The sequence below is a fragment of the Canis lupus genome, chromosome 2 (genome assembly GCF_011100685.1).
Source record: "Canis lupus familiaris isolate Mischka breed German Shepherd chromosome 2, alternate assembly UU_Cfam_GSD_1.0, whole genome shotgun sequence".
Classification (NCBI taxonomy): domain Eukaryota; kingdom Metazoa; phylum Chordata; class Mammalia; order Carnivora; family Canidae; genus Canis; species Canis lupus.
Window position 1 is genome coordinate 11571884 of NC_049223.1, and position 20249 is coordinate 11592132.

A 20249-nucleotide genomic window follows, 5' to 3' on the forward strand; every position below is an offset into this window, starting at 1 on the left:
TTCATGATAGAAAAACCCAACCAACTAGGTTCAGAGGCAATATACCTCAGCATAATAAAGGACATATATGAAAAACTCATGGCTAATCATCCTCAATGAGGGAGTTTTTCCTCTAGGATCAGGCACAAGACAAGGATGTCCACTCTCAGTTTTATTCAACATAGTATGGAGAGTCCTAGCCACAGCAATCAGATAAGAAAAAGAAATAAAAGGTATACAAACTGGTAAGGAAGAAATAAAATTTTCCTTATTTGCAGTAATACTATATATAAAAACCTTTAAACTCCACCAAAAATATACTCTAACTCATCAATGAATTCAGTAAGTCTACAAGACACAAATATACAGAAATCTATTCCATTTCTATACATTAATAATGAAACAGCAGAAAGAGAAAATAAGAGAATAGTCCCATATACAATTGTACCAAAAGTAATAAAATACCTAGGAATAAATTTAACCAAGGAGGGAAAAGACATGTACTCTAAAAACTATACAGCAATGATAAAAGCAATTGAAGATGACACCAACAAAAATAGAAAGAATTTCTTTGCTTGTGGATAAGAAAAAATAATATCATTAAAATACTGATACTACTGAAAGCAATCTACAGATTTAAAATATAATATTAAAATGCCAATGGCAGTTTTCACCAAACAAGAACAAAGCATAAGAAAATTATGAAAAAAGTTATAAAATATGATGACATATACATAAAATGTGGATGAGGGAGTAAAGAGGAAAAGAACAGAAAAAGAAAAGAAAGTTTTAGGAATGTGTTTTTGTTTTCTAGAACATGTTTGAACCTTAATGACCATCAAATTAACATAGACTGTTATTTACTTAGAATATTACATATGAACCTCATGGTAACCACAAACCCTAAATCTATAGTAGATAAAAAGTATAGAGAAAGTCAAGCATAACAATATAGAAATTCATAAATCACAAGAAAATAAAACAAGAGAAGAAGAAATGTAGAAAGAAGAACTACAAAAACAAACAGAAACCAAGTACCAAAATGGCAATTATTACATACATATTAATAATTACTTTAAATGTAAATGGGCTAACAGCTCTAATCAAAAGATATAGGGTGGCAGAATGGATAAGAAAAACAATATCCATTGGGGTCACATTGGTGGCTCAGTGGCTGAGCATCTGCCTTTGGCTCAGGTCATGATCTCAGGGTTTTGGGTTCAAGTCCTGGATCAGGCTCCCTACAGCAAGCCTGCTTCTCCATCTATGTCTCTGCCTCTGTGTATCTCTTATGAATAAGTAAAATATTTAAAAAAAAGAAAAGCAATATCCATCTAAAGATGCCAACAGGAGTCTCACTTCAGACCTAAAGACTCATAAAGATTGAAAATGAAGGATTAAAAAAAAAAATTCACCATGCAAACAAAAGCAAAAAAAAAAAAAATCCAGGATGGCAATACTTATATCAGACAGAACAGACTTTAAAACAAAGAGAGTAGCAAGAGACAAAGATGGTCATTACACAATGATAAAGGGATTAATCCAAAAAGAGGATATGGCAATTATAAATATCTTGATCATATGCTATAAAACTAGAAATAAATCACAAGAAATAAGTGAAAATGTCACAAATATATGGAGACTCAACAACGTAATACCAAACAGTCAACAAAGTAATTAAAGGAGAAATAACAAAATGCATAGACACAAAAATAAATGACAACACAATGGTCCAAAATTTTGGGAACGCAGCAAAAGCAGTTCTAAGAGAGAAATATATAGGGATATCAGCCTACCTCAAGATTCAAAATAAAGCTCCAATAAACAATTTAACATGTAAGGAACTAGAAAAATCCCAAGTATTTTTCAAAGAACTACAACAAATAATACTGAAATTTGTATGAAACCACAAAAGACTGAATAGCCAACACAATCTTGAGAGTGAAAAACAAAAGCTAAAAGTGTCATAGTTCCAGATTTCAAGATATATTACAGAACTGTACTAATCAAAAAACTATGGTACTGGTACAAAAAATCAACACATAAATCAAGAGAACAAAAGAGAGAGTTCAGAAACAAACATAGGATTAAATGGTCAATTAATCTATGAATAAAGAGGCGAGAATATACAATGGAGAAAAGATAGTCCTTCGATATATGGTGCTGTGAAAATTGGATAGCTACATGAAAAAGAAGGAAATTAGACCACTTTTTAACACCACACACAAACTCAAAATGGATTAAAGAACTCAACATAAGACCTGAAACCATAAAAATCCTAGAAGAGAGGACAGGCAGAAATTTCCCTGGCATCAGCCATAGTACTATTTTTCTAGATATGTCTGCTGAGGCAAGGAAACAACATCAAAAATAAACTATTGGGACTATGTCAAAATAAAAAGCTTTATACAGCAAATATAATTATCAACAAAACAAAATGACAACCTACTGAATGGGAGAAGATATTTACAAATGATATATGTAATAAAGTATTAATATCCAAAATATATAAGGAATTTATACAACTTAATACCAAAAAAGCCAAACCATCCAATTAAAAAATGGGCAAATGACATACATACATTTCTCCAAATACATATAGATAGCCAACAGACACATGAAAATATGTTCAACATCACTAATTATCAGGGAAATGCAAATTAGAACCACAATGAGATATCACTATAAACCTGTCAGAATGGCTAAAACCAAAAATACAAGATACAAAAAATTTTAGCAGGACATATAGAAAAAGGAACCCTCTTGCACTGTTGGTGGGAATGCAAGAGGAGCAGCCACTGTGGAAAGAGTATGGAGGTTGCTCAAAAGCTTAAAAGTAGAAATATCTTATGATCCAATAATGCACTATTATTTACCCCCCAAATACAAAAACACTAATTTGAAAAGATGTATGCACCCATATGCTTACCACAGCATTATTTGTGATAGTCAAGATATGGAAGCAAACTAAATGCCCATCAATAGACAAATGGATAAGAAAGTATTATGTATACACACACACACACACACACAGACACACACACACACACACGGAATATTATATAGCCATAAAAAGGAAGAGGTTTGCCATTTGAGAAAACATGGATTAACCTAGAGGGTATTGTGTGAAGTGAAATACATCAGACAAACACTTAAGTGGAAGTTTTTTTAAATGAGTAAACAAACAAAAAGCAAAATGAGATGCATAAATCCGGACCACTAACTGGTGGTTGTCACAGGAGAGGAGTGTGGGGTGTTGGGCAAAATGGTTGAAGTGAAGTGGGTACAGACTTCTAGTTATTGAATGAGTAGGCCATAAGAATGAATGCACAGCATGAAGAATACAGTTAAAGATGGTGTAAGAGCAGTGTGTCAGGACAGGCCATAGCTACACTTATGGTGAACATAGTATAATATATGGTCTTGTTGAATCACTATGTTGTACACCTGAAGCTAATGTAACCTTGTGTGTCAACTATATATACATACATAGCTTCTGAAAAATTCTTGGATTTTTCTTTTAAACAAACATTTAATGAGCACATTACCTGCTGGACTGACACTAGCTAATTTCACCTACAATATCACAGCTAAGTAAAATCTTGGTTATTTCTGCTCTCACCACAACTCTGTATACTTATTATTCCAGGAAGGAAAATCTCTGGTCACTGAAATTGGACCCAATTTTTATTATCTTAACTACACCACAAGCACAATCTGATTTTACCTTCTCAAGCCTGGATGTCATTGGAAAAGAAAAATAAAGCCTAGAAGAACCATTGGATAAAAACGAACAGAGTACTGCATGTATAACCCAAAATGGGTTCCACACACCAACTTCTATATTTTGGATTCATAACTAAAGGATTCCTTGGTTAGTTCTCTGTTCATCTGAATGTGAAACAGCTCCCTTGCCAAGGTGATTTTCTCCTGGCAACCAATTCTTGAGTAAATATCAAAAGGAGAGTTTATCCACTGAATACTAGTTTGACCCAAATTACAATTCGTCTGATTAAATATTAAGAACTAATTTGAAGTGGGTGATCCGTTATTAAATAAAAGTCGAAGAACCTTCCTTCCTTTTCATTTCTTGTGATTACATGCACCTGCCACGATGGCTGAAAAGCAAAACAACACTCTACATATAGCAGACTAGTTCTCATAATTTCAGCCTGTGTCTATCTGGACAAATCACCCATTTCAATGTATTCTTTAGTGAGTCATATACAATGTGTATCTATGATGGCTTTTTTTAAAGCTTTTATTTATTTATTTGACACAGAGAAAGAGAGCACAAGCAAGAGGAGTGGCAGGCAGAGGCAGAAGCAGGCTTCTTAGTGAGCGGGGAGCCCAATGCAGGGCTGGATCCCAGGAACTGAGATCATGGCCTGAGCCCAAGGCAGATGCTTAAATGATGCAGCCACCCAGACACTCCTCTATCATGGCTCTTAAGACATTTAGGTTGAAACAGTGCTTTAAATAAGGGAACAGAGAAATTCAGTACATGTAAAAAAAAAAAAAAAAAGTTTAGCCAGGAGAGGTAAGGAGTTTCTCCCTGTATATTACATATAGATCTATTTTAGCAAAGAGAAAAAGAATATTCGACCCTCCTACACATGACAGGCTGTATGATATATTAGAAAGGGAATGAATGTGAATTAATCGGAAACTGCAGATTCCATTCCAAGCCCCCATTCTGCTGCTCACCATCTATTTGGCCAGATATAAATAACAACCTCTCCAAGATTTTTATTCATATTTGTAAAACTGATAAAAAGATCCTGACTTACCCACTTCAGGGAATTGCTAAGGGAATCAAAGAGATAATAGAAATCGCCTTCATAAAATCTTAAAAGCTACATAAGCATTTAAACCCACCATTCCAAGTTTTCCTTTTATTTATTTTTTTTTAAGATTTTATTCATTTATTCATGAGAAACACAGAGAGGAGAGAGAGAGAGAGGCAGAGACACAGGCAGAGGGAGAAGCAGGCTCCTCACAGGGAGCCTGAGGTGGGACTCGATCTCGGGACTCCAGGATCAGCCCCTGGGCTGAAGGCAGCGCTAAACCGCTGAGCTTCCTGGGCTGCCCCGAAGTTTTCCTTTTAGGAGAAGGTAGGTGAGAATCACAGTAAAGAATATTTCAACAGGAGACCTAGCTAGACCTCTGGCTCTGCCCCAGAGTAGCTGTGTGATTCTCCAACACAGCATGCACCCTTCTCAAATTTCTGCTGCTTACCTATAAAATGTGGAAAAGTCTGATGGAATATTTAAAAATCACAGATTTTAGAACCTGAACATTTGGCAGAGTACCATATATTGAGCAAAACTCTTTTTCCCTCCAGATTTTTTATTTCAAGAGAACAATGACTTAAAGTCAGAGGGACCTGCAGCTGCTGCCAATGCCATGTGTCCACCTTTAGAAATTTTAATCACAGATTATTGGGGGTAGTCAAGGAGGAAAGCAACTTCACATGCTTTGACACAACCTTAATTGCATGATAAATGTACTTCCAAATAACTCTGATCAAATTCCACTGGCTTTTAATTCAAGGATATAGCGATCTTTCATATTCCTTAGACATTCTGATGCATCTTAAATACACATTATGAAAGCCATTATCTATACCTGAAAAGGCTGCCTGCTGGAAAGATTGAGGTGTTTCCTTATCCATCTGTTGCCTTGATTCCCAAATATCTGCCACAGCAGCTGTCCTCTTGTGTTACTCCAAACTCTCTGGTAGATGGCCAGCCTATAAATATGCTTTCCAAACATGTGGTAATATAAGTGGAAGGTGCAGCCCCCTGCATCGGTGGCATTGAGGACAGGGCTGAGTAAAGTAGCTCTGTTTTGGAAAACCTGTGGCTCCGAAGATTCTATGTAGAGATAGTGTCCTTTAGCTGTGCCCAAGGTATGATCCTTCATTGGCCCTGTATTAAGTGTTGAAGTTGGACCGTGCTTCCTAGTCCAATCAACGTCGTCTTCTGTATCTTGTTCCCAGTTACAGATTCCATTTTCAAAGTTACATTGGAACTCAGGTACTGAAATTGGCATTAAATAACAACAAAAAAATAATGAAGGACAAAAAAAAAAAAAAACATGATTAAGAATACTTGTGATATTTGGCTCCTGCCAAGGTTAATGATTTTAATGTTTTTTAAATGTGACACTAAAAGGTTTTAAAAAGTGAATAAATCCTAGATTTATATCAAGTAATAATATTTTATAGACTGCCGGGGGCATTACTTCAGCCATTATTTTCCAAATGCCTTTTATACCCATCCTTCACCATTTCCAGCACTATAACTTTATGCAAATGATGAGGGCACCATGGCTGACTCAATACTATAAACTTCTGGCTCAGTCGATTTCAACCTTAGCCAAATGTCCCAATCACCAGTGAATGTTAAAAATCAAAACAAAACAAAAAACATGAAGTTCCAGAACTCATCTTCAGAGATGTTGATTTATTTTTTTTTAAGATTTATTTATTTTAGAGAGAGAAAAGGGGGTTCAGGGGACAGAGGGAGAGATAATCTCAAGCAGGCTCTCCACTGAGCACAGAACCCTACACGGGGCTCAGTCTCACGATCCTGAGATTATGACCCAAGCCAAAATCAAGAGTTGGATGCTGAACCAACTGAGCCACCCCGGCACCCCCAGAGATGTTGACTGAACTGCCACAAATAGTGCGGTTGAACATCAAGATAATTCATTATCTCCCTTGGCGATTCTAACATGCAGAACTGAAGAGTCATACTTTAATAGAGTCCAATCTTTCAGAATCACCTGATGTGTACAGCATAATTGCTCGCTCCATGGCGAAGCTCCATACCAGCACTACCTGGTTAGATATGGGGGACCCAGCAATCCATATTTTTAACAAGTACTCAACATGATCCTGATGCCAGCATTTTCCAGACCTCAGGCTGAAAAACTCCTCCCTTTGGTTTCATCTTGCCCCAATTCCACATTTCCCTCCATCAGTGCCAGAAAGACCATTCTTCTGCCTTCCATGGCAATTTATCATTTTCTTCCTGTATATACATACTCATTTAATCCAAACTGAAATCTAAGCTCTTCTTTCAAGCTTTACCTTTCCCAAGTTAAATTAACTTCCTGTTTGTCCCTGGCCAGCCTTTTCTTAGCATACACCACCTTCCCCACTTGTCTTAAACACCTCACTCCTCTCTCCTTCTCTATTTATGCCTCCTGTTGTGCTGCGGGCTCTTGGCAGCATCTCCTGAGAGGCAGTCTTTTCTTCTCACTGGATTGCAGCTCCTTTGAGCTGGAGCTTTTAAGCTTTAAACCCCTTCCAGGCACTAGAAGAATTCAAAGCACTTATAAAGGATTGACTAGCCCCTCGTCACCTCGCTTATCTACCACAATTTCCACAATATAGTAATGTAGTCATTTTCAGGATGTGAACATTTTGTTGACAACAAGGATTTGTTTTTAGAATAAAAACATCTAGCATTATTTGGGTAGAAGGAACAGGAGTTAGAATTAATGCATAGTTTTACATTTTAGCTTCATTCACCTAAGTTAATATTTTTTTAAAATATAAATGTCAGCTGTCCTTTCACTATTCATCTTAGTAAATGCACTTGGTGCCAAAGGGGAATAAATATTCTGAAACAATAAATATAAGCATATGTGGATAAATGCAGCCAGGCTAGAACAAATCATCTGTCTTCGAAAACCACAGAACAGGAGCTTAGAACTAATGATGGGAGCCCAGTGAGTAAATGTCAAATGGGAGATGAGCTTTTGTTTGATATTTCCTCACTTGTGACTAATCAAGCCCAGCTGTGACGTGAACTGGGGACCCAAAGCGTACTCTCCGGGTGTCAGTCTTTGGCTGTGGAGCAGAAGGAGAATGTCAAGCTGCTAAGGTTTTTGACATAAAACTGGCACTAAAGCCAACAGATTTTGATATTGCCTGTCTCCATATTGACTGTATGTTCAATCTCTATTTCGAAAAGGAATGCATGTAGCTCCACCTTCAAATAAAAAACCCTATCTCTAAACGTAGGAAGCTTTAGGAAATACAACATAGATTTCTGGATGCCTAATGTATTCTATGGAATCCAGGAATACATTTATATGGAAAGCTGCAAGAGAAACTGACAGTCTGATACCACTACTGTTCTCTTTCACTAATATTTAGTCACAAGTAGTATTTTGATTATTATACTTGTACTGACATAACTCCATTCTAAGTTAATAGTAGTTTTAAGGATAATTTGCCTTTTTTTTTTTTTTTTTTTTTTTTTAAGGAGTGGGCTTTGGAGAGCTTCAGAAAGATGAAAAAGCTTTCTAAATCCACAAAAATAAATTACCTTGGGGACAAGTAACACTTCTTATGGTAGCCATTGTCTAAATTATCAACTTTATTTATATCCACTCAAAGAATTAGTTGTGTAATGAGATGCATGGTAATTCTGACTTCAATCCACCTGACTGTATCAAAGATCACATATATGCATCATGCTGTACAATAATTTATATGGAAATTTCTTAATGCAGTGTTTCCTATGATGCACCAAGCATTTTATGGCTTCACTTTGGTTTATAATTAGCCTCTCAATTTAATAGGCATATAGCTTGAATTTTAAGAATTGTTGCTATTTCTGGACGAAGAAAGATGCAGATTCTTTTTCTGATTGATTTTGTAATTGAAGTAAAAAACAGCTATAAGCTTCTGATTCATTTGCAGGAGCAAGTGCAATGGGCACTACCTGGTGCTAGGTTTATTAAATTATAAAATGTATACAATCATCAGATACCATAAACTTTCTGGTAATTTAAACCAGAAACTCAATACATACCTTTGACACAGCACTCCCTGCTCCCTATAGACAAAACATCACCAAATGTCCCTCCTAAGTATTTCCCCAAACATCAGTCCCTCCATCTCCATCACTGCCACTGTGATACAGGCTGCCCACACCTCCTCAGTGGATTACCGCAATGGCCTCCTGATGGGTCTCCCAAATCCACTCTCCTCCAATCCACTTATCACTCTGTATCTACACTGACATGTTTTAATATGCCAATTTTATTATATCGCCTTCCTTCTTAAAAACCCTCATGAAGAAAAACTTTCCTAATATAGACTATAAATATCTGCAAATCTGGCCTCCCTCACATTTCTGTCCTTATACTGCACCCTATCTCTCCTTCACCTCCTGGCTCCTACCACACTGGCTGGTCTCCATCTGCTACACGGTCACATATCAGGGCTTTTGCATATATATGCTCTGACTTTTTTATTTTCAGATCTCAGCTAAGTCATCTCCTTTAGAAAGTTTAATACCATTATTATAGTCACCGCACTCCTCTCCGTATCTCCCATCAAAGCTTCCAGTTTGTATTTTTAAAACAATATTTGAATAATATCTATCTTCTCAATTAGACTGTAAATTCCATGAGATCTGAAACTCAGTCATTGTGGTTAGCACTTTATCTATAGTATCTAGTTAATAAGTCCACATAACAAATATCGGTAGCCCGATTAATCAACCACTCATCACCGTCGTCAACTCTGGAACAATGCTTCCTGTCTTTGCCTTGATTGGCTAGAAAACAGTGAACAAATCAAGATCTCCACTGTAAAAATACGAAGGACCAAAATAACAACAACAACAACAACAACAACAAAGCACTTACCACAGTCAATCTCATCAGTGTGATCACCACAATCATCCAGCAAATCACATAACAGAAGCTTTTCTATGCAAGCCTTGCTGCGTCAACACCAGAAAAAGTCCGGCTCTTCACAGCTCTCTGCAGGAAGGGGAAGGGTACAATTTTCAAATCTGATGTCATCAATAGCTGAGACTCCATCATAAATGCCAAGACTGACTTTATCTAGTGACAAATGGAAGGGCTGAGTAAGGCGTCCAAGCTGAATAGTGGCCTGTGACCACTGGTTGCCCTGGTTATACAATACTCTCCAGAGTACTGTAGAGTCGTTGGAATCTTCCACATGTAGCTGTAGCTCAGCTGCTCCCACTGACAGACCATGGTCATAAAACCTGAAAAAGAACAAACACAAGGAATGGAAATGATTTATTGCATAGACTAAATATTTAACTTATGGCTCTTTCACTCAGTCAACCGTTGATTAATAATTAGCTACAATGGACGCCTTTATTTCTTGCAGTAATCATTGCTGTTCATATGTGAGAGCTTATCTGCTGAGGTGCATACTCTGGCTCCAGGACCCTGGGAGCCTTTCTCAAGGAGTTCCATCCAGAACAGAGGAGGCAGAGTTAATTAAATTATAATCCACTGTTGGAGGGAAAGAGTCTCTTTCATCTAAAGAAAGAACACAACAAATACTGATAATGTGCTTCTAAGTAAACTGCTAATTGTATAAATATAACAGTACCTATTTTTAAAGCCAAACCAAGGGCAAATCATAAAGTCTAACAAGTGCAGAAGTACGCCTGCAACCACCGGGTTGCTGGGGTAGCTGACCACAGTTTTTAGTATTTACCAGAAGGAAAGTATGCATCCAGGTCCTGCCTGGCTAAACTTTGGGCTCTGAAGTTTGGGAACTTGTGACAAGCTTCTGCTTTCTTCAGAATGAACATAAAATGCCCTATTGAGATACAAATACAAATTGTAAGTTAACCGACTGAGTTGAGGCACCTGCCTCTTAACCTTGTACTAAGCTCTGTGTCTGACTAAAATTAAGACTATACAATTAAGACTAAAATTAATTAAGACTAAAATTAAGACTATACAATTAAAAATCAATAAATATGATGAGTCAAATTTGCTCTTATGAAAACTAAACTAGTATCTACCTCCAGGTTGAAAATCATGCAAAAAGTTAATAATTTAAGTGAATTCAGCCAAAAGCATATCTATACTCCCTCCCCACCACCCTTAAAGGAGTCATTTCATACTAACAACATAAACATAATTGACAGTATTTAGCTATTTGTCACACTATTTGTTGCAGTAACATAGAGCTTTAATTGCTTATCTTTCTCTTAACAGGCCTGACCAAGGGTGAACAAAAGCCTCTCCTTGCTTATTACCTTCAGTTGTGTTGGGAGTATGATCCCTAGGTGGAGCCTGTTGCTCAAATTCAGCCGAAAGGTTACTTCTAGAGTTCCATACCCAATCAAAATGGTCACCACTAATTGCTTCAAACCAACCACAGCTATCTGCTTCAAAGTCACATTTGGAGCCTGAAAAACAAAATGTGACTCCTAGGATGGCTCTCCAGAGTATTCATATACTTTAGAATGGGTAAAGTTCAACTGAAATCACCTTGTTATACTTCTCTAAGTACATTAAAGGATACATTTGAGGAAAAAATAGATCCTATCTGATCTAAAAAGAAATAAAAACCAGAGTTGTGCTTTCCATACTGAAAAATTAATAAAGCAGATTTATCAATTTAAGAAATTACATTTTTACCAAATAATCTTTCAAAGAAACAGCATTATTCAGCTATATTGAGTATAGAATTGCCAAGGTCTACCTAATTTATTCAATACTCCTGTTATTTCTCTGCCACTATGACATTATTTGGAAGACTTCATTGTTCCTACAGATTATTTTATACTAAAATATGAAAAGTATCTACTTCAAAAAAATTAAAATTTGAAAAACCAAGATTATTATAATTAATATTACGTTCACCACCAATTTTGTAGAGTTTAATATTTCCCAAAGTACTGTATGCATTGCATAATATTTATAGGGCAGAATAATTTGACCCACTTTTCAGGAAATAGGTAAGAAATAGTTAATTTCTACAAAGCCATTAGAAAAGAGGAAGAGAAAGGCAGGACTGAGAAGTTATAATAACAGTATGAATTATAGCTAATATTTAATAGATACCTATGTCATAGACCCTGTACTAAACACTTTATATAGATCCAACTTTCACAATAGCCCAAGGAAGAAAGGGAAGTTCAAGGAAGTTATTAATCTAACTAAGGTCATAGAGTTAGGAAACTATATAAATGGATTGAAATCCAAAGATTTTTCACTCCAATGATAATTAAGACAAGTTAGGAGAAAATGCTAAGAATATTTAAAACTACATTTTTATAGGCCATCTCTGTTTATAAATACATAATATATAAATAACTCATAAATATACCTAGATTTCAGTGGTTTCAAAGTATGTAGTTGCCATTTCAATCCCTGGGAAAGTAATGCTTTTGATTCCTTTTTCAGACAATTAAAAAAAAACAAAGGGGGACACCTGGGTGGCTCAGTGGTTGAGCATCTGCCTTCGGCTTAGGGCATGATCTCAGGTCCAGGGATTGAGTCCCACATCAGGTTCCTGCAGGGAGCCTGCTTCTCTCTCTGCCTATGTCTCTGCCTCTCTGTCTCTCATGAATAAATAAAATCTTAAAAAAAAAGGATCCAGGAGTTCTTTTATGAAAATACAGAAAGAAAACAAGTTATTGCTACTATGGAATAGCTATCACACATAGTTACCTGGAAAGGGAGCCTTATTGTCTATTGTCTGCTATCCAAGGAGATACCAATGTAGAAATAAATGAATATACTAATGGTGGTAAAATTTCAGGAACCACTGTGGCAATTTTCTAGTTTTCTTAGATAAGATCCACCAAAGACAGCAATTTTTAACAGATGATTTGCTGCTAAAATTTAAATATGCCTATCTAATATATTGTGTTCCCAAATATTTAGATTTCTATACACATTTTAAAAACTCACCTCAGTTGGTCAGAGATGTAATAAACCAGCTGAAATTAATCTAGCTAGCTGTTAACCAAATATACACTTCATAACAACACCTATTAAAAATCTGTATGTCGGGACGCCTGGGTGGCTCATCAGTTGAGCAACTGCCATCAGTTCAGGTCATGATCCCAGGGTCCAGGATTGAGTCCCGCATTGGGTTCCTTGCAAGGAGCCTGCTTCTTCCTCTGCCTAAGTCTCTGTCTCTCTCTCAGTGTTGTTCATAAATAAATGAATAAATAATCTTAAAAAAAGTCTTTTCTTTTCTTTTTTTTTTTTTTTGGTGTTCAATTTGCCAACATACAGAATAACACCCAGTGCTCATCCCATCAAATGCCCCCCTCAGTGCCCGTCACCCATTCACCCCCACCCCCTGCCCTCCTCCCTTTCCATCACCCCTAGTTTGTTTCCCAGAGTTAGGAGTCTTTATGTTCTGTCTCCCTTTCTGATATTTCCTACCCATTTCTTCTCCCTTCCCTTCTATTCCCTTTCACTATTATTTATATTCCCCAAATGAATGAGACCATATAATGTTTGTCCTTCTCCGATTGACTTATTTTACTCAGCATAATACCCTCCAGTTCCATCCATGTTGAAGCAAATGGTGGGTATTTGTCATTTCTAATGGCTGAGTAATATTTTCAGACTTAGAGATATAATATTCTGGGTAAATCTTAACAATTGAGGTTCAAAGATTGTTCACTTTTCTGGAGCTTCACTATTGACTTCCTTAATTATCATCATTATCAGAAACAACATAATTTGCAAGAATCAGTTATCACTACTTCAGGGTTTATTGTATACCAAGCTTTGTGCTAGAGGCTGTTATGTTCATCATAGGATACCTGTTGACATAGTTTCTTTTTTTAATTTTTTTAAGATATTATTTATTTATTCATGAGAGAGACAGAGAGAGGCAGAGACATAGGCAGAGAGAGAAGCAAGATCCCCACAGGAACCTGATGCAGGACTAGATCCCAGACCCCAGGATCATGCCCTGAGCCAGAGGCAGACACTCAACCACTGACCCACCCAGGTGTCCCTGACATAAAGTTTCTAAAACTTATTTCTATATTTCTATTTCTATGGATATGAGTAAAAAACCTAGTGACTCTATAACAGCTTTTAATTATTTTCAGTAAAATTACCCTTGTTGCCACTATTAGTTATATAAATATAATTATAGTAGCTACCCCCAAGGAAAGGAAGTTAGGGGATATTTGGTAGAAAGACACACAGGTCCATCACCCTACACTATCACTGTCATGTTGAGAGCTTTTCACTAGGAGAGAAGAAATTAAATTTATGTAGGAGCCAAGGAACCTTGGCAGGGTGATGGATACAGAATCAGATGGTCTTATATTAGACTTACTGTTAGAACTTTGATGGTTTGAGATGATTCCTACAGAGAATCATGTATAAGAAATAAACATGAAATGAGCAAAGCCTGGAGCTGATAATTTGGGTCTCACGCAAAGACTTAAAAATTTATAGAAGGGTACTCTTTGATATATACCCAAAGGAGCCCAAAACACATCCACACAGAAACCTGTACATGGCAATTCCTAACTGCCAAAACATGGAAAAAAAAAAAGTCCCTCAATAGGTGAATGGACAAACCGTACTATACCCAGACAGTGGAGTGTTATTCAGCACTAAAAATAAATGAGCTATCAAGCCATGAAAAGCCATGGAGGAAACTTAAATGCATATTACTAAGTGAAAGAAACCAGTCTGAAAAGGCTCCATACTGTAGGCTTTCAACTATTTAACATTCTGGAAAAGGCAAAAATATGAAAAGAGTAAAAGGAGGAGTGGTTGCCACAATTTAAAGGTGGGGGGAAGGCTGATGAGGTGATTCACAGAGTATTTTCAATACAAGAGCAATGTCATGAAAATACTTTGTATGATACCATATTGACAAATAGATTTTACCACACATTCTTCCAAACCCACAGAATGTAACACACCAAGAGTGGATCATAATGGGCTTTGAGTAATTATGATATATCAGTGTCGATTCATCAGTTGTGACAAGTGTCCCCCTCCCCTGCCCGCTGGGAAATATTGATGTAGGAGAGGCTCTCTCTCTCTCTCTCTCTCTCTCTCTCTCTCTCTGTGTGTGTGTGTGTGGCAGGAGAGGTATGTGGGAAATCTCTAATTTTTCCTCAACTTTTCTGTGACTTGAAAACTGCTCTGTAAAAAAAAGTCATAATAATTAATTAGTTGAGCTGCAGAAGAAAAGTCTGAGCTAGCAGAGGTTAGTTCATGAGGTTTAAGGAAAGAAGCCATCTCCATGACATAAAAATGCAAGGTGAAGCAACAAATGCTGATGCAGAAGCTGCAGCAAGGTATCCAGAAGTTGTAGCTAAGAGAATTAATGAAGGCAGCCACACTGAACCACAGATTTTCAATGTAGATTAAACAGCCTCATAGTGGATGTTAGGACTTTCATAGCTAGAGAGAAGTCAATGTCTGGCTTTAAAGCATCAAAGGACAGGCTGACTCTCTAAGTTAGGGGCTAATGCAGCTGGTGACTTTAAGCCAAAGCCAATACTCATTTACTGTTATGAAATTCCTAGGGCCCTTCAGAATTATGCTAAATCTCTTCTATCTGTGCTCTATAAATGGAACTGCAAAGCCTAGATGACCGTACATCTATTTATGACATGGTTTCATGAATATTTTAAGTCTACTGTTGAACTGACTGCTCAGAAAAAAAAAGATTCATTTCAAAATATGACTGCTCGCTAACAACACACCTGGGCACCCAAGGGCTTTGATGGAGAGGTACAATGAGATTAATGCTGTTTTTATACCTCTAATACAACATCCATTCTGCAGCCCATGGATCAAGTGGTCATTTTCAACTTTCAAGGATTAATATTTAAGAAACACATTTCATACAGCTATAGATGCCATAGATACTGATTTCTCTGATGGATGTGGGAAAAGTCAATTGAAATCCTTCTGGAAAGGACTGACAATGCTAAATGCTGTTAAGAACATTTGTGATTTGTGAGAAGCATTCAAAATATCAACATAAATAGGAATTTGAAAGAAGTTGACTCTACACCCCAGGGATGACTTTGAGGTGCTCAAGACTTCAGTGGAGGAAATAACTGCAGATGGGGTAGAAACAGCAGGAGAACTAGAATTAGAGGTAGAACCTGAAGATGTGACTGAACTGCTGCAATCTCATAATAAAACTTGGATGGAATAAGTCAGTCAGAAAAAGTTCAATACCATATCATCTCACTTATATGTGGAATTTAAGAAATCAAACAGATGAACATAGGGGAAGGGAAAACAAAAAAAGAAGCAAACCACAGGAGACTCTTAGCTACAGAGAACAAACTGAGGGTTGCTGGAGGGAAGATGGGCGAACTGGGTGATAAGTATTATTGGTTGCACTTGTGATGAGTACATGATTTTATACATTAGTAATGAATCACTGTACTCTACTTCTGAAACCAATATTGCACCACATGCTAGCCAACTAGAATCTAAGCAAAAACTTAAAATTTTTAAAAAAGTACTAATGCCAAAAATGATGGCCTTAAAAATGGGGGAAAAAAAACTTGAACAGATTAGGAGTTGCTTCCTATGGATGAAAAAAGAAAGTGATTTCTTGAGACGTAACCTATTCCTACTCCTGGGGAAGAATCTGTAAAGACTGTTGAAATGACAATAAGGGATTCAGAATATTACATAAACTTAGTTGATAAAGCAGCAGCAAGGTTAGAGAAGACTGACTCCAATTTTGAGAGAGGTTGTACTGCGGGTAAGATGCTATCAAATAGCACCATATCCTACAGAGAACTGTTCATGAAAGGAAGAGCCAATTGATGTAGCAAATTTCATTGTTGTCTGATTTTAGCAAATTGGCACAGCTACTCCAACCTTCAGTGACTACCACCCTGACCAGTCAGCAACAATCAACATAGAAGCAGGACCTTCCACCAACAAACAATTATGACTCCTTGAAAATTTGTATGATAGAATTTTCTAACAATAAAGTACTTTTTAATTAAGGTATGTACATTGTTTCTTTAGACATAATACTACTGCACACTTAACAGACTAAGGTATAGTGCAAACATAATTTTTATATGCACTGGAAAAGCAAAGAATTGATTTTATTGTGATACTTGCTTAACTGCTGTGGTCTGGAACAAAAACCACAATATCTCTGAGGCATAGCTATGATAACTGTAAGTCCACTAGGTTAACTCTCCCTGTTTATCTCTCTTTCTTCCTAGATTTCATGACCCTCCTTGAAAGTTGCATGAAGGAGGACAAAAGTTATTTGAGTGTTCTAGTACATTGAGGTTCTACTTTATTTGATTTGATTAAGCAGAGGTTATTATAAGCTTTAAATGCATTAAAACTATGCATACTATTTTAAAACATGTTCTCTACTCATAGTATTTCTTTGAGCTTCAGGCTTTTTCATGCATTCAAATGGAGTTATAATAATTTTGGAGTTATAATGTTAAAATAACTGTAGTCTTCATCAATAGTTAATATTCATTAGTTATTTAAAGCACAAAATAGTCAAATATTTGTAAAAATACCATGAAATCAAAAAGACTGCTATATAAATAAATAGATGAAGTCTTTTAAAGGAACACCAATGCACAAACAGTAACACTTTACATTCAAAATCATTGCATTTGAAGTAGCAATTATTAATTACATTATTCTACACATGGTTTTAAGGGTCTCCTGGTAATCTGACCAGTGGAGGTACTATTGGGACATAATTCTCCAGGGTCTCTCATGTTTCTGCATGTCCTATAAGCTGAGCCATTAACTGCCCCTTTGTACCAGACCATCCTTTTAAGGATACTAAAACAGTAAATGCTCATGAAAAATAGTAATGACTCCATCTATAAGAGAGGGCAAATTATTATCTTGTATAATATAATAAGGAAAATGTACTCCTCTTAAATATAGGTCAGACACATTTGCTTGAATCCCACTATAAGATTTGGGTTCCATAAACTCAGGTTTTCTTAGCTGTGATGCAAAACCTATTTCTTATGCATATCTGCTTGGGCCCCTCTGAGCTGCTACTGGGACTCAGGGAGCAAGAGGAACTAAGGCAAACAGGACATTTATGCTGTGTGTTACACCATTAATAATATATCCTTTAGTCTCTGAACCAGAAGTCTCACCTATTTTGGCAGCATCCATAGAACTGCACAGGCTAACTTGCCAGCTTATAAGTAAAGTTTCAGACTCTTCACATTTCTCAACACATCCTACATTAAATATTATGTATATACATATAAAATACATATATATATATATATAGTGCTCACCAATAGGGAGCCTAGAATCTAGCATGGGAAATTTATAAACAGGAAATTATGACAACAGAATAACAAGTACTCATTCATTCACTCTTCATTCATTTGACAAAGATGTACTGCGTACACACTATAGGTTTGGCACAGGTATAGAGTCTTCTAAGAACACAGAAAAGTAAAATGGGGAAAAGAAAACAGAAAAAAATCTCTGTCTTCATGGCATTTAAATAATGTGAGTGAGAAAGGTAGAGATACTAGGTGAGATATTGGAAAACAAAAGAAATAAGTAAGACATATATAATTCATTTAATGATAATAAGGCAAAAAAAAAAAAAAAAAAGAAAGGAATAGAGCATGACAGAGAAGGGTTGAAAATTCACAGATGGTGATCAAGGGAGGTGTCCTAGAAAACCTGGCAACTAGGTAAACTCAGAGCAATCACTTTAATTTTTTGGCTTTAATTTTGAGGTATTGGAAACAATTAGGGATGCTTTAACAAATTCTGACTTAATCCCATCCCCATGGCTACTGTACTGAGAAAAGATAAAAATAAGGTGACATCAGCAAGAAAAGGAGATTTCAAAAATTCCGATAAGGAATGATAATGGTCTGGACCAGGGAGGTAGTGAGGAGATAAAAACGAGGCATTCTGGTTATATTTTAAAGGCAGACATGATAGAAATAACTGGCATCAGTTACAAAATGTAAAAAAAAGATGAATCCATATGATTTTGAAGTCTTTGACCTGAGCATCTGAAACTATGGCAACGGGGGGCGGGCCAGGATGCAAAGGAGTGGGGTCCTCCACACACCGGCCCCACCAACACCCCTAGATAACTTTCAAACCATCCTGAACACCTCAAATTCGAACTGAGATGTAAAGAACGCTACAGAGAGAAGGCTTTTCGCTTCTGACAAGGCAGGAAGGCGGAAAACAGGGCGCCCCGCCCCGGGAAGCGGGAACGTTGACAATCCCCATGACTCTTCCCGGACGGAAAGGCGCTCAGCAGGGACCCCGGGCGGGATCCCGGTGGGGGGGGGGGACCTCCAGGTCCCGGGGTCACTGACCCAGGAGGGGCGCCGGGGGAGAGCGCCCCCCACACCGGCCCACCTCCGTAAAGGGCTGGAGCGCGCCCCGCGGCCTCGGGGAGCAGCCGGGGGGTCGGGCGGGGCTCCGGGCGGAGGGGGCTCCCCGGGAGCGCGACTCCAGCAGCGCAGGCCCCGGACCCCAGGGCGCCGGGGACACAGCCGGGATCCTGCGCTGCCCCGGGACGGGCCGAGGCGGGGAGGGCCCAGGACAGCGAGGACACTCCTGCTCCGGCGCCCCGACCTGTGCAGATCGGCGCCCCCGCCCCGGGAGCACCCAGGCCCCTGCGGACTGGGAGCCGCGGTGGTCACGGCGGGAGCGGACTCCAGGGCTGGGGAGACCTGGCCGCCGCCTGTGGGGTTGTCCCTCCTGGTGTCACCCTGTGCCTGGGAGAGGCGGGGCTGCCAGGGGACAGGGGCCTCACAGGGGCAACAGCTCCCCCTGAGCCCTACACCCGGCAGGGGGGCGGGGCAGCGCCCAGGTGCACACACCTGCGAGTCAGCACAGCAGCCCCTCCCCCGAAGACCAGCTGGAAGGTCAGGGCAAGAGCAGGTTCACCGAGCAGCGCTGGAAAGCTCCAGACGGAGGGGAAATTGAGGGAATATAGTATATAGAATTAGAGGGTCCTCCGCTTTTTTTTTTTTTTATCTTATTCTTTTTCTTTTTCAATTACAACTCGTTTTTATATTAGACTAAAAATGTCCAATATTTTTTCTCTTTTCCCACCTTTAGTATAATATTTTACCTCCTCTTCATTTTTAAGATTCTTCCTTTTTGACTTTCATATTTCTACAATTACAGGTCTTAGATATATTTTTTACTTCTGAATTCCCTACAACATACTCAATTTGATTTTGGGAGATATATGAGATATGGGTTTCTGTTTTGTGCTTGTTTTCTTTGCCTCATTTTGTTCTACAATGGTGGAAGTTAATACCTTCTAAAACATGACCAGCATGCACCCAGAACCAAGTGGTATACCGTGCTGGTTCATTCTGTGAGATTATATTCTCTCTTCATTCCCATTCTGCCCCCCTCTTTTATCTAATTTATGTTTTGGTGATCAATGGTGGGGCTCTCTACATGTATTTCTGGTTTATATAAATTTAGAACTGAGCATATTCTAA

At 37.8% G+C, this 20249-nt stretch overlaps 1 protein-coding gene across 1 annotated transcript in view; it reads right to left on the reverse strand.

Moving 5' to 3' along the window:
* The window catches only part of MALRD1 (MAM and LDL receptor class A domain containing 1), a 754089-nt gene that overhangs the window by 575566 nt on the left and 158274 nt on the right, over window positions 1–20249 (reverse strand). The window contains 5 exon segments of the mRNA XM_038532060.1: window positions 5608–6020; window positions 9652–10019; window positions 10484–10559; window positions 10562–10588; window positions 11034–11186. Coding sequence (XP_038387988.1) covers window positions 5608–6020; window positions 9652–10019; window positions 10484–10559; window positions 10562–10588; window positions 11034–11186 — 1037 coding nt within the window.